This window comes from Tachyglossus aculeatus, chromosome 1 (assembly GCF_015852505.1).
Source record: "Tachyglossus aculeatus isolate mTacAcu1 chromosome 1, mTacAcu1.pri, whole genome shotgun sequence".
NCBI lineage: Eukaryota > Metazoa > Chordata > Mammalia > Monotremata > Tachyglossidae > Tachyglossus > Tachyglossus aculeatus.
In genome coordinates, this window is record NC_052066.1 from 821674 (window position 1) to 835171 (window position 13498).

The following is a 13498-nucleotide window of genomic DNA, read 5'->3' on the forward strand; positions in this document are numbered from 1 at the left end:
CCAAGGGGGCTCACAGTCTTAATCCCCATTTTACAGATGAGGTAACTGAGGCCCAGCGAAGTTAAGTGACTTGCCCAAAGTCACATAGCTGACAAGTGGCGGAGCCGGGATCTCAGTCCCTCCCTGCCCACCCCCGTCCCGAGATGGGGTAAGGTCTGAGGAGGTCTTCGGGTGGGGGTGGGGGGGTGGGATTGCCCAGTTGGGAATGAAGTTGGGGACCCCAGGGTAAAAGGTAGGAAGATGTTCCTTGTCCTGGCCCAATCCCCCAAATCCTCAGGGTCTGCCAGCCTGTTCTTCCCTCCTCCCCCCATCAGACTCCCTCCTCCGCAGTGTCTCCTTCCAGCTTAGAGGCGTCCGACGGCCCCCAACCGTGATCCCCCAAACCCCAGGATCTCGGTGATGCCTCAGCTGGGGGCACAAGGGATGGGGAGGGGAGGGGTCAGAGCCCTGCAGACCGCGTGCCGGGCGAGGGAGGGAGGGCTGAAAGAACCAGGAGGAAAGGGATGGGTGTGGGAGGTAGAGAGAGGAGAGGAGCCGGAGGTTAGGGGGGAAGGAAGGTTTCACAGGCGGGGGCAGAGACAGATTATCCATTGTCCTTTCGGACAGGAAACGCTTTCTCTCCCTCTCTCCTTGGACCCATCCCTGGAGTCCGGCCCAACCCCACTCCTCTAGAATGAGGAGGGGGAGGGGTTCCTGTCTCCTGAGGCCCCCCACCAGGCCCCCACCTCCACACGCGTCCTGGCCCACATTCCCTGCTTCCTCTTGGAGAGACAGAGACCTACAGATGGGGAGACAAAGATATGGAGAGAGAGATGCAAAGACAGAAACAAATACACAGACCCAGAGACAGAGAAATGACATAGAGCCATAAAGAGACAGAAAGAGAGATGCAGAAACAGGAAGATAGTGGTATAGAGATAGGGAGAGAAGGAGAGACAGAGGACAGATCGAGATCTAATAATAATAATAATAATAATAATAATGACGGTATTTGTTAAGCGCTACGTGCCAAGCACTGTTCTAAGCGCTGGGGTGATACAAGGTAATCAGGTTGTTCCACGTGGGGCTCATAGTCTTAGTCCCCATTTGACAGATGAGGTAACTGAGGCACAGAGAAGTTAAGTGACTTGCCCAAAGTCACACAGCTGACAAATGGCAGAGCCAGGATTAGAATCCATGACCTCTGACTCCCAAGCCTGGGCTTTTTCCATTGAGCCATGCTGCTTCTCCAGCCACACTGCTTCTCTAGAGACACACAGTCGGGGAGGCCCAGCAATCTTAGGTCTTGCCCCAGCTCAACAACCTGGTCGTTTCCAGCTCTCTATGCCTGGGTCTCTCCGTTTTTTTGTTTGTTTGGTTTTGTTGCTCTGCTTGTTAATGATAATGACTTTTACTATGTTTCAAACACTGTATTAAGTCCTGGGGTAAATACAAGTTCATCAGGTCCCAAATGGGGCTGCCAGTCTAAGTACGAGGGAGAACAGGTAAGCGCTTAGTACAGTGCTCTGCACACAGTAAGCGCTCAATAAATACAATTGAATGAATGAACAGGTATTGAATCCCCATTTTGCTGATGAGAGAACGGTGGCACAGAGAAGTGAAGTGACTTGCCCAAAGTCACACAGCAGACAAGTGGCGGAGCCGGGATTAGAAGCCAGGTCCTCTGACCCCCAGGCCTCTGCTCTTTCCACTAGGCCCCACTGCTTCTCTGCTTCTTCCTGATCGGGTCTCCATCTGTCCCTTTTTTGTTTTGTTTTGTTTTGTTAAAGCACTTACTATATGCCAGGCACTAAACTAAGCACTGGGGTAGACACAAGCTAATCAGGTTAGACACCGAGCCGGTCCCACATGGGGCTCACAGTCATAATCCCCATTTTACAGATGAGGGCACTGAGGCCTCTAGAAGGGAAGGGACTTGCCCAAAGTACACTGTAGACAAGTGATGGAGTGGAATTAGAACTCAGGTCTTCTGACGCCCAGGCCCGTGCTCTATCCACTAGGCGGCGCTGCTGGCCCGCCACCTCACCTGACGTTGTCGTGTTTCTGGATGTAAATCTTGTGGAACATCATATCCTCCTGCTTGGCATGGATGTCGGCTTTCATCTCCATGGCGACGTGCCGGGGCAGCACCGACAGCAGCAACCGCTCCTGTACGAGGCCGACGGAGTCACCGACAGACCCCAAAGCCCCGCCGCCGCCCTCCCCGCCCTCCCGGGACCCTCTCCGTCCGGCCCCTGATCCGCCCTCTCCTGCCCTGGCCCCGCCACCACCCAGCCCCTCACCCCGGCCCCACCCCATCAGTGCCCAGCCCCTCACGGCCCCTGGCCCTGCTCTATTCGTCCCCTAACCCTCCCCCTACCGCCCTTGGCCCCTCACCCCCGTCCATTCCCTTCCCCTGGTCCCGCCCTGTCAGCCCCCTGATTGGATCCCTTTCACCCCTAGCTCCGCCCCATCCGACCCCTGACCCTCCCCCTACCAATCCTGGCCTCAATCTCGCCCAGTCCCTGACCCTGGTCCCACGTTGTCAGCCCACTGATCTGCTGTCTTTCACCCGTGGCCCTGCTCCCACCCATCCCCTAACTCTGGTCCCATCCTGTCGGCCTCCTGATTGGCTCCCTTTCATCCTGGCCCTGCCCCATCCGTCCCCTGACCCTCCTTCTGGCCCCATCCCCATCCATCCCTTGACCCTGGTCCCCCCCTTTCAGCCCTCTGATCCATTCTCTTTCACCCGTGGACGCACCCCGTCCATCCCGACTCACCCTCTATGGCCCCTGGCCTCACCTCCCAACTTGCCTCTCCCTCCCCCTCCATCAATTCCCGGCCCACAGCCCCACCCTCCATCCACCTCAGGCTCCACCCCGGCCAGCGTCCCCTGACTGGCCCCAGTCACCAAGGTCGGATCTAGGGCACCAGAGCTCCTTAGACTGAGTGGGTGAGGTCAGGGATGGGGTGAGAGGAAGGGGATATGGGAGGATGAGGAGTAGGGAGTGAGAGAGTAGAGACAAAGGAGAGGAGGGCAGGGGTCCAGGGGTCAAGGGGCTAGGGGTGGAGGTCAGGAGACGGCAGGGGTCTGGAGGGTGAGGTCAGGGGTTAGAGAAAGAGGATTAGGAGCAGATGGGGGTGGGAGAGCAGGGGCTAGCATCTTTTTTTAATGGTATTAAGTGCTATGTGCCAGGCACTGTCCTAAGCACTGGGATAGGTACAAGCTAATCAGGTTGGACAGGGTCCATGTCCCACATGGGGCTCACAGTCTTAACCTTCATTTGACAGCTGAGGTAAGTAGGATACAGAGAAGTGAAGTGACTTGCCCAAGGTCACACAGTGGACAAGTGGCAGAGCCGAGATTAGAATCTAGGTGCTTTGATCCCCAGGCCTAGGCTCTTTGCAATAGGCCATGCTGCTTCTTGAAGATCAGAGGATGTGGGGTGGAAGATAGGGCAGGGCAGAGGGCAAGAACCCAGAGAGGGGCCAATGTCTATTGCCCACCCCAGCTGTTTCTGACTTTTAGCCCCCTCCTTAAACATCCCCAGGTTCCTGCCTCCTTCATCTTGCACTTCTGATTCACCCCGATGACCTTGCTATTTCATCAGGTGTGATCTCCCTGAAATCTTCCCACACCACCTCAGTTCCTCCCTCCTCCTGCCCTGTTTGACTCTCCTTCCTCCTCTCAAAATCCACCCCCTCCACTTGCACCTCCAACCCCCTCCATTCAAATTATTTACCTCCCTCCTTTTTCCCTCCCTGTCTGTCATCTTCAGCTGTTCACTCTGCAATAGCTTCTTCCCCATGGCTTTCAAACATGCTCATGTCTCCCCTATTCTAAAAAAAAACTGTCCTTTGACCCCAAGGCCCCCTCCAGTTACTGCCCCATCTCCCTCCTACTTTTTCTCTCCAAACTCCTCGTCTATACCTGCTGCCTCCACTTCCTCTCCTATAATTCTCCCCTCTATCCCCTCCAGTGTGGCTTCTGCCCCCTTCACTCTACAGAAACTGCCTTCTCTAAGCTCACCAATGACCTCCTCCTTGCCAAATGCTATGGCCTCTACTTCCTCCTAATATTCCTCGACCTCTCAGCTGTCTTCGACACTGCGGACCACCCCCTTCTCCCGGAAACATTATCTAATTTTGGTTTCACTGTTGCTGTCCTCTCAATCAATGACATTTATTGAAAGATTACTTGTGCAGAGCACTATACTAAACACTTGGGAGAGTACAGTATAACAGTTGGTAGGCACATACTCTGTCCACAAGGAGCTTACAGTCTAGAGGGGGAGACAGACATTAAAATGAATTATTCAGAGCACTGTACTAAACACTTGGGAGAATACAATATACAGAATTGGTAGGCACATGCCCTGCCTACAAGGAGCTTACAGTCTAGATGGGGAGACAGGCATTAAAATGACCTATGGGTATGTGCATAAGTGCTGTGGGGTGAATTTCAACTGTTTACAGGTACAGATCCAAGTGCAGAAGTGATGCAGAAGGGAGAGGGACTAGGGGAGGGCTTTTCAAGTGGGAAGAGCAGTGGTCTGTTAGATATGAAGGGGGAGGGAGTTTTAGGTCAGAGAGAGGATGTGGGTGAGGAGTCAGTGACAAGAAAGATGAGATCAAGTTACAGTAGTTTGGCTTAGAGAAGCTGAGTGTGCAGGCTGGGCTGTAGTAGGAGAGCAGCGAGGTGAGGTAGGAGGGGGGCGAGCTGATTGAAGGCTTTCATTCATTCATTCATTCAATCGTATTTATTGAGCGCCTACTGTGTGCAGAGCACTGTACTAAGCGCTTGGGAAGTACAAGTTGGCAACATATAGAGACGGTCCCTACCCAACAGCAGGCTCACAGTCTAGAAGCGGGTTGGGGGGGGGCGTGGGGGTGCTCCTAGATGGTGAGAAACATCTGTCTGATACGGAAGTGGATGCGCAACAATTGAAGGTTCTTAAGGAGTGGGGAAACATGGACTGAATGTTCTTTTAAAAAAATGATTCAGGCAGCAGAATAAAGTGCAGGTTGGATAGAGTAGAGGCTGGAGGCAGGGAGGTTTCCAAGGAGGCTCATGCAGAAGTCAAGGTGGGATAGGATAAATGTTTGGAGAAAAGACTGAACTCCTTATCTTCCTTCCCAAACCCTTCCCTCTCCCTGACTTTCCCATCACTGTTGACGGCACTACCATCCTTCCCCTCTCACAAGCCCGCAACCTTGGTGTCCTCCTCGACTCTGCTCTCTCATTCACCCCTCACATCCAATCCGTCACCAAAACCTGCCGGTCTCACCTCCGCGACATCACCAAGTTCCGCCCTTTCCTCTCCATCCAAACTGATACCCTGCTGGTTCAATTTCTCATCCTATCCCAACTGGATTACTGCACGAGCCTCCTCTCTGATCTCCCATCCTCCTGTCTCTCCCCACTGCAATCTATACTTCACACTGCTGCCTGGATCATCTCTGTGCAGAAGCACTCTGGGCATGTTACTCCCCTCCTCAAAAATCTCCAGTGGTTACCAATCAACCTACGCATCAGTCAAAAACTCCTCACTCTCGGCTTCAAGGCTCTCCATCACCTCGCCCCCTCCTACCTCACCTCCATTCTTTCCTTCGCCAACCCAGCCCGCACCCTCCACTCCTCGGCCGCTAACCTCCTCACTGCACCTCGTTCTCGCCTGTCCCGCCGTCGACCCCCAGCCCACGTCCTCCCCCTGGCCTGGAATGCCCTCCCTCCACACATCCGCCAAGCTAGCTCTCTTCCTCCCTTCAAAGCCCTACTGAGAGCTCACCTCCTCCAGGAGGCCTTCCCAGACTGCGCCCCCTCCTTCCTCTCTCTCCTCCCCCTCCCCATCCCCCCCACCTTACCTCCTTCCCCTCCCCACAGCACCTGTATTTATGTTTGTACATATTTATTACTCTTATTTTGTTAATACATTTTATTTTGTTGTCTGTCTCCCCCTTCTAGACTGTGAGCCCGCTGTTGGGTAGGGACCGTCTCTATATGTTGCCAACTTGTACTTCCCAAGTGCTTAGTACAGTGCTCTGCACACAGTAAGCGCTCAATAAATATGATTGAATGAATGAATGAATGAATGAGGGTGGATTTTGGTGATACTGTGAAAGGCAGAACTGACAGAAGAGATGAGTCAAGGATAATGCCGAAGTTACAGGCTTATGAGACAAGGAGGATGGTGGAGTTGTCTACAGTGATGGGAAAGTCAGGGAGAAGACAGGGTTTGGGTGGGAAGATGAGGAGTTCTGTTTTGGATATGTTAAATTTGAGGTGCAGGTGGGACATGAAATGCACAACTGCAGAGAAGGAGAGAGGTCAGCGCTGGAGGGGGTTTTATGTCCTGCTGGGGCAGAGAGCAGCGCCTAGGGAGTGGGGGTGGGCCCAGGGGGCGGGCCTTGCCGGGGGCACAGGGCAATCCGAGAGCAGAGCCCAGGAGCGGGGCAGTCCAAGCCAAGCTCACTGTGGGCAGGCATTGTGTCTGTTTATAGCTACATTGTCCTCTCCCAAGTGCTTAGTACAGTGCTTTGCACACAGTAAGCACTCAATAAGTATGAATGAATAAATGAATGAGGGTCAGATGGTAGGTACAGAAACTGAGAAGCAGTATGGCCTAGCAGATTGAGCCTGAGCCTGGGAGTCCAAAGGACCTAGGTTCTAATCCCAGCTCCACTACTTGCCTGCTGTGTGACCTTGGGTAAATCACTTGACTTGTCTGGGCCTCAGTTACCTCATCTGTAAAATGGGGATTAAGACTGTGAGCCCCATGTGGGACAACCTGATCACCTTGTATCCCCCCAGCGCTTAGAACAGTGCTTTGCACACAGTAAGCACTTAACAAATACCATTATTATTATTATTATTATTATTATTATTATTATTATTATGTGGGACCAGGACTGTGTCCAGCTGGATTAGCTTGTATCTATCCCAGAGCTTAGAACAGGAGATAGGAGAGGGTTGGCATATTTGGGGACCATGGGAAATAAAAAAGTCCCTAGGAATAGTGGAGGGGAGGGATCTACCATGGACTTTTTCATCATCTGAAGGTCTTGTCATCAAGGGAGAGATGGTTCTGGAACAGGAAATTAATAAATCACATTTAAGTCAATCGGAAGATGTATCCCACAGTATGTTTGTTCAAAACACATCCACATATTTAAGGAACATATTGAACAGGTATCCTAGGATACACCTGCAATTACGGGCAAGAGGAAAAAAAGAGTGGAAAGATGCATTTATGAAGGATGAATGAGTGCTTAAATAAGTGGGTATATAAATCAGTATGTGCAGAAGAGCTACTGGAGGTTGTGAGTGCTTAAAGAACACTTGGAAAATAGCATGGCATAGTGGCTAGAGCCCGGACCTGAGAGTCAGAAGGTTGGACTGGGTCCAACCCGATTTACTAGTATCCACCCAGTGTTTAGTTCATCATCAATCGTATTTATTGAGCGCTTACTATGCACTTACTATGTGCAGAGCACTGTACTAAGCGCTTGAACTAAGCGCTAGTTCAGTGCCTGGAACATAGTAAATGCTTAACAAATACCATAATAATAATTGTTATTAATAATAATAATTATTATTATTAACAGTGCTTGACACATAGTGGATGTGGGTTCTAATCCCGGCTCTGCTACTTGTCTGCTGTGTGATCTTGGGCAAGTCACTTCACTTCTCTGGGCCTCAGTGACCTCATCTGTAAAATGGGGACTATGGAGCCTCATGAGGGACAACCCGATTACCTTGTAACTACCCCAGCACTTAGAACAGTGCTTGGCACATAGTAAGCGTTTAACGAATATCATTATTATTATTATTACTATTATTATTATTAACAAATACCATCATCATCTGGGGCCTGAGGGTGGATGGGGCAGAGGGCAAGACCCGGAGAGCAGAGGTGGGGCCTGGGGCGGTGTCGGCCTGGAGAGGGGGCAGGCCAGCAACGGGGCAGAGGGGAGGGCCCAGGGTGGGGGAGAGGCAGGGGCCGGAGGGGTGGTAGGTAGGGCTCAGGGGGTGGGGCGCGGCCGGGGGTCGTGGCCCTGAGGCACCTGCTGCTGGTTCTCCCGTTGCGAGTGTAGGCGGGCCTGGATGCACTGGCGCGTCTCCTGGAAGGCCTGGCGCTGCGAGCCCTCGGCCGGGTAGTGGGCACAGGCGCCCATCAGGTTGGTGCACGAGAAGATCAGGACGTTGGAGACGAGCTGCAGTGGGAGACAGCGGTCGGGGAGGGGAGGCCAGCCGCCCCGTCGGAAAACAATTGCCCAGACCCCTGCCCCCTGTCCCCACCACCCCTAACCCCTCCCCCATCAGCGGGATGGGTTGGGCGATGCCCGCCGGACTCTGTACTGAGCGCCTGGGCCAGCACAGCCGCAGCCCGACACCCCTGTCCTGACCACGAGGAGCGTCAGGAGTAACGGGAGACTGGGCGGGCTGGGGGCTGCCGGCCGGAAGGAGTTGGAGGTTCGGAAAGGTTGGACCCTATGGGAAGGGTGGTGGGTGTCCACGCTTCATCCCAACGAGAGCCGAGCTGGTTCCCGGGGCCCGGGGTCCGGGACTTTTCCGGTCAGCCCGGCCCCAGGCCCCTCCCCCGCCACGCCCCATCTGTGGATGGGGGGCCGGGGGCGGGCTGACCCCAGCCCCAGCCCGGACCGTTGGCCTCGAGCAGCTCCTGGTGGGGTCCGGGCCAGGGCCGGGGTCCCCAGGGAGGGAGATCTGGGCGCGGGGATGGGACGGACCCAGGGGCTTAAGACCCTGGTGGGCTCGTGGGGCTCAGCCCCCGTCCCCACAGTCCACTAGCCCCCCACCCTTCCTCGACCAGCGTCCCTCCTGCCCTCCGCCCAGCGCCCCCTCCTCTCCAGGCCAGCTCCCCCAGGCCCGCAGCCCCTCGCTCCCGCACGAGGCTCCGCCCGCGGTGGGCGTTCCCGGGCGCTCTTTGGCCCCCGCCCCCGCCGAGCCCCGCGCCCCCGGCCCGCGGGGGCCCGAACCCCCCGCCGGGGTCAGAGCGCGGCCGGCGGCCGCTCCATCTAAGGACAAAGAATGTCCGGACCAGGGCCCGCGCCCGAACAGGGCCCGCGGGGGGCGGGGACGCCCATTTCCCCGAAACCTCTCCTAAAATTCGCTCCGGCTCCCCTGGGCGGGGGGACCTGTCCTGCCACTACCCCGCGGGGGTCTGCAGCAGGCGGCCAACATCTCCCGGGACCTACTTCTCTCCCAACCTGCTCGAGGCAGGTGTTGGGGGAGAGGGAGGAGGGGACGGGGGTGGGGGGGACTGTGGCTTAGCGTTTCCAAGGGCGGAACGCCCCCGCACCCACTCGTTCTCCCAGTGTTCAATTTCTTGGACGGTCGGAAAGTGATTTTTCAAGTGGCCAGAGAATCAATCAATCAATCAATCGTATTTATTGAGCGCTTACTGTGTGCAGAGCACTGTACTAATCGCTTGGGAAGTACAAGTTGGCAACATATAGAGACGGTCCCTACCCAACAGTCTAGAAGAAGTATCACAGTCTGGAGAAGTACCGTGGCTCTGTGACAAGAGCCCGGGCTTGGGAGCCAGGGGTCGTGGCTTCCAATCCCTGCTCCGCCACTTGTCTGCTATGCGACCTTGGGCAAGTCACTTCACTTCTCTGGGCCTCGGTTACCTCATCTGTCAAATGGGGATGAAGACTGTGAGCCCCACGTGGGACAACCTAATTACCCTGTATCTACCACAGCGCTTACAACAGTGCTTGGCACATAGTAAAGCGCTTAAAGATACCATTTTAGTAGTAGTAGTATTGTTATTAAGTCCCACCCGATTCCCTCCTGCTGCAGCTTCAGCAGGGGCCTCAGGCCCCGGACAGGGATTCACGGCGCCCCCGCCCCCTTGCCGGCAGACCCCTGACAGACGGGTCCAGTCCCTCAGCCGTCTCCTCTCTGGGCTGGACACCCGCTTCGGACCCTAGGGTACCGCGACCTCCCTCCCCCGCACCCCGGAGGAACAGGCTGGGGAGGGGTGGCGACCGAGTGACTCCGGCGACCGGGAAGGGCCTGAGAAGACTAGGAAGCGACTGGGAAGGACCGAGGTCTAATGGAGAGAGCCCGGGCCTACTAGTCCCGTCTCTAGCCAATTGCTTGTTGTGTGACCTTGGGCAAGTCCACTTAACTTCTCTGTGCCTCATTTCGCCTGTTCTCCCTCCTACTTAGACTGTGAGCTCCATGCGGGATTGGGACTGTGTCCAATCTAATGAATTTGTTTCCATTCCAACGCTTAGGACAGTGTTTGACATATAGGAAGCGCTTAACAAATACCATTAAAAAAAAAAAAGACCACCCGATTCTGCGGATCCGGCGCGGGGCGCGGATGATCTTGCCCCTCCAGACGAAGAGATGGACAGACGGACAGAGCGTCAGTGCCGCTGCCCTCCCTTCCCCCGCCCCCACCCATCCCACCTGCTGCTACACACCTGCAGCAGCTGCCCCAGGACCGTGGGGGGGGGGGGGGCGGGGGGGAAGAGAGCGGGAAGGGGAAGGGTGCCGAGTCCCAGCGCCTTAACCCTCTGGCGCCAGCCTAGCCCAGCCCTCGTCCAGGTGGTCAGCAGTGGAGGGGTTGGGGGAGGGGGGAACGGGCTGGGGGAACCCAGGTTGGACGGTAGATCTAGCTTTCCGGCTGGGACCCCAGACCCCCTCCACGCTTATGCCGATGAGCAGCGCCGGCCCCCCCGCACCCTCCCCTCCTAATTCCGCCAGACCGCCTCTCTGCGCTCTCAGCCCCTCCCGGGCCGGGTCGGATCGGACCGGACACGGGGCAGGAGAGGGCGGGCGGGACCCCCGGGAGAGCTCCCAGGCAGACCCGCCGGGCTTGTCTCCCTTGCAGTGGGCGAGGAGGGCCAGGAGGCGCCCCCGCCCTCTCCCACTTCCATCCAACGACCAGCCTCGCCCGGCTAAACCGGCCATGGCCGGCTGCTCCTGACACCGCTCTGCGCATCAGAGAGGCGGCAGGCGGCACAGCGAGGCGGGCAGAGCGGCATGGGTGTCCTGTCCCCCATCAGACCGACAGTCCCTCGAGGGCAGGGACCGTGTCTCCTCCTCCCTCTGATTCCCAAGTCCTAGCAGTGTGCGTGTGTGTGTTTGTGTATGTGAGTGTATATACTGTCCAGTCTCCCCATAACACTGGCAGTCCCTCGAGAGCAGGGACCGTGTCCCCTCCTCCCTCTGTCCTCCCCCATTGCCCAGCACAGTGTCTTTGTGTGGGTATCTATGTTTGTGTGTATCCGGTTTCCCCATTAGACTGGCAGCCCCTCGAGGGCAGGGATCATGTCTCCTCCTCCCTCTGACGCTCCCCAATGGCCAGCATTGTGTGTGTGTGTGTGTGTGTGTGTGTATGAGAGAGAGAGAGAGAGAGAGAGAGAGAGAGAGAGTATGTGTGTGAGTATGTGTACGTGTGTGTGCTATCTCCCGGGTCAAGAGAGCAGGCTGAACGGCAGTGGGTCTCCAATCCATGCCCCTCTTCTTTCTACTGCAGCCTCTCCCTTCCAGCCGGCAGACCCAGGGAGATGCCCTGCTCCAAACTCAGTGTAGCTACAGTGCCATCTGCCTCCCTCCCTTTGGGCATCAGACGTTCCCATGGCAACCTCTCCCCTGCCAGGGCTATTCCCAGCCACGGCCTTGGGCCACAGCAAAGGGGTCAGTGCAGATATCCCCCTGCCTCCCTGTGGCGAGTCCCGGCTCGGGTGCGATGAAACCTTCTTTTGGGAGCAGTGGATGGATGAGCCTGGGCAGCTATCACAGGACTTCACGGCAGTGCCAACAGCCTGCACTGAGTCACCCACACCACCTTGGCTCTGCTGCTTGGGGTTCAGAGTACCATAAGTAGGCAGGGGTGCGGCCCCGGGAGACTCGCACACCAAGGTCCTCTCAAGCCATGCCCGCTGACAGCCGTGGAGCCCGCATCCCACAGCCGGCACTGGTCAGGGCCACATGACACCAGACAGTGGCCTCAGTGGCACCGTGGTCTTGGCCTCTTGTGCTGGTTAGCTGTTTCTGTAAGAAACCACCATCCCGTCTGACCTGGGACCCGCAGGCCCTGGTCTCCCTCCCAGCTGCATTCTCCTCCCCACTGGCCCTCAAAGGGTGGGGGGATGTTGGGTCCGAGGGAGGGGGCAGCACCAGGGGAGAGAGGGACAAAGAGCCAACACGGTCCCTCGGCTCCAACCTGACCAGCTGTGTCCTTATGTCCAAGAAGCTGGTAAGAGTCTCCCCATTACACAGGCAGGAATACTGAGGCCCAGAGAGGGGTGGCCAATAACCACCAGTCACGCAGGATGGATCCCAGGGGGGCCAGAAGACCCTGCCCAGGGAGGGTCCCTGAGGGGTCGGCAGAGGAGAGGTCTGGCCCCAAGATCCCATCCTCAAGGAAGGGGAGACTTGGGTATAATTTACATATCGTTTACATAAATGATATGTTGCCAACTTGTACTTCCCAAGCGCTTAGTACAGTGCTCTGCACACAGAAGCGCTCAATGAATACGACTGAATGAATGAATTCATTGAATGAATGAATGAATAAACTACTCCTCCACTTATGTCATTTTCAAGTCCTGAAGTGCCGCTGTCTCTGGGGTCACACCTGCCTTTCCTGCCCCCTTACCAGGCACTGCCCTAGTCTCCCCTCCAGTAGGGGCTGGGGGTGGGGCTGGAGAGGGTACCCGGGTGGAGCCATCAGAGATTCAGTCCCAGGAGGTCCCTGATCCAGTGGGGTTTACCAGGGTGGGCCGAGCCAACCCTGCAATAAGAGGGACGGAGGTCAGAAGAACAGAGACACAGAGGGATAGGGACACTGGACAGAACCTGAGGCCTGGGGACCGAGAGCAACAGAGACAGAGAATAATAATACCAACATAACTACAAGAATAGAGAAGCAGTGTGGCCTAGTGGATAGAGCACAGGCCTGGGAGTCACGAATTCTAATCCTGGCTCAGCCACTTATCCGCTGAGTGACCTTGAGGAAGTCACTTCACTTTTCTGTGTCTCAGTCACCTCATCTGTAAAATGAGAATCAAGTCTGTGAGCCCCATGTGGGAAAAGAACTGTGACCAACTTGATTAGCTCGTATCTAACCCAGTGCTTAGGACAGTGCCTGGCACATAGTTAGGCTTTAACAAATACCATAAAAACTAATAATAATAATAATGATAATAATAATAGCTGTGGTATTTGTTAAGGACTTACTATGTGATAACCACAGTGCAGAAAAAGCGAGGGATACAGGCTCCATCCCACCGAGCTCTGTGGGGAGAACTGGAACAGAGGGAGGGGAAGGGAGAGGAGGGTGGGGAAAGGGAGAGGGAGGATAAGGAGGAGGAGGGAAGGGGACAAGGATAGAGAGGGATGCCGGGAGGGAAGAGGAGGGGAGGAGGAGGGAGAAGGAGGGCGAGGAGGGAAGGGGAGGAATAGGAGGAGAAAGGAGGAGTTGCCGGGAGGGAGAGGAGGAGGAGAAGGAGGAGGAGGGAGGGGGTGCCGGGAAGAAGG

The 13498-nt window shown here is 55.9% G+C and overlaps 1 protein-coding gene across 1 annotated transcript in view; it reads right to left on the bottom strand.

Moving 5' to 3' along the window:
• Positions 1-13498, bottom strand: part of ADCY5 (adenylate cyclase 5) — a 72535-nt gene that overhangs the window by 31071 nt on the left and 27966 nt on the right. Inside the window, exons 3-4 of the mRNA XM_038751371.1 lie at positions 8044-8193; positions 2027-2148 (exon numbers count right to left, since the gene is read on the bottom strand). Of these exons, the coding sequence (XP_038607299.1) occupies positions 2027-2148; positions 8044-8193 (272 nt within the window). The remainder of the gene's footprint in view (positions 1-2026; positions 2149-8043; positions 8194-13498) is intronic.